Source organism: Eupeodes corollae, chromosome 1 (genome assembly GCF_945859685.1).
Source record: "Eupeodes corollae chromosome 1, idEupCoro1.1, whole genome shotgun sequence".
Taxonomy (NCBI): Eukaryota; Metazoa; Arthropoda; class Insecta; order Diptera; family Syrphidae; genus Eupeodes; species Eupeodes corollae.
In genome coordinates, this window is record NC_079147.1 from 120,589,736 (window position 1) to 120,591,351 (window position 1,616).

At 35.1% G+C, this 1,616-nt stretch overlaps 1 protein-coding gene across 1 annotated transcript; it reads right to left on the reverse strand.

Moving 5' to 3' along the window:
- Positions 1 to 701: 701 nt before the first annotated feature.
- LOC129943317 (uncharacterized) lies at positions 702 to 1,256 on the reverse strand. Its single transcript, XM_056052663.1, has one exon. The coding sequence runs from the start codon at positions 1,254 to 1,256 to the stop codon at positions 702 to 704; it is 555 nt and encodes a 184-aa protein (XP_055908638.1).
- Positions 1,257 to 1,616: the final 360 nt, after the last annotated feature.

The window sequence follows — 1,616 nt, forward strand, 5'->3', positions numbered from 1 at the left end:
ATCGACACTATCCATTTTCCCAATATTTTATAATAATATGTACTTATATTATTATATTAGGTATACAAAAAAAATGTGCTTCAAAATCACATGCAAAAGCAATCATGCAAAAAAAAACCTACACTTTAGTATACTGACTAAAAAAAAGGAACCGTTAACACAGTAGACTTGGGTCTGGGCCCATAACCTGTTAGAATAAGAACGACCGATCACTGTGGAGTACAAAACTAGAGTGAGTGTTTATTGCATTAAATAGAATTGATTAGGTTTACAGTAACATGATTCTAATAGCTTACAAAAGAGAAAAGTAAGAGAGATGAGATATGTATATAAATGATCTTACAATAAGACGTGTTAATATTGTTGAATATTCCCAACACTCCCACTTTCAACATTATTAAATAATTTATAACTTTTTACTTCAATATATGTATAATATAATTCAATTAGTTTTTTAAATTCAATTTTTTTTTTATAGAAATTATAAAATTTTAGAAATCTCAATAAAAAAGTTATAAATTAATAATTCCAATTTTTTTTCTTAATAGTTCGAATCTTGTCTTTGGCAAAAGCTTAGTAAAAATATCTGCCAGTTGATCATCGGTATGTGAGCTCAAAAATACCTTCAGGGAACTTCTCCCGGATGAAATGGAACCTTACATCAATGTGTTTGCTTCGTTTGTGGTATTCTGGATTATGTACTAGTTTGATGGCACTTTGATTATCCAATAAAGACTTGGTTTGCCACATCCTTCTTCCAGTAGATCGTTCATTAATCGTAACAACCATACAATTTCCTTTACTGCGTTTGCACCTGCAATATATTCGGCCTCCATGGTCGATAGAGCAACACATTGTTGGCGTTGTGAAGACCATGATATTGGTGAATGACCCAGTAAGAACACAAAGCCACTTGTTGACCGTCTTGTCTCAGTATCACCACCATAATCGGCATCGCTGAAACAACTAACGATTAATTTATTATTTGATTTAAAACATATACCAAGTAGACGTGTTCCTTTCACGTATCGAATAATACGCTTAACTGCAGTAATGTCTTGTGTAGTTGGCTTATCCAGGTGCCGACTTGCAACCCCAAGAGCATAGGAAATGTCGGGTCTGCTGCCAATTTCCAAATACATTAGGCTCCCTACCGCCTCTCTATAGGGAAAATGTTGTACCTCGTCTTTTATTTTGTCAGTGTCCTTGTAGGTTATGGATTCAGCCGGTGTTGAAACAGGATTTGCCTCATTCATATTGAACGTTTTCAATTCTGTTGACTTCAGGATATTTTGTGTTTTCATGCAGAATAACCGTATTTTCTACCAAGTTCTTAAACGCAACATCTCGATTCACCTTAATCGTATCACTGGCTGGAAAGTAAATGCGGTATCCTTTGGTGTTCTCTGGATATCCCACAAAAACCCGCGCTGAGACTTTGGATCCCACTTTCGACGTTTTTGCGATGGAATGTGAGCATAACATTCATCCCCAAAAACCTTAAAACTTGTATAGTCTTGTTGCTGATCAGTTCCCATCCATAAATCTATTGGACTTTTTTTGTAAGAATCTGTCGGTCCCGTCCGATTTAATAGAAAACATGCGTAACTCACTGC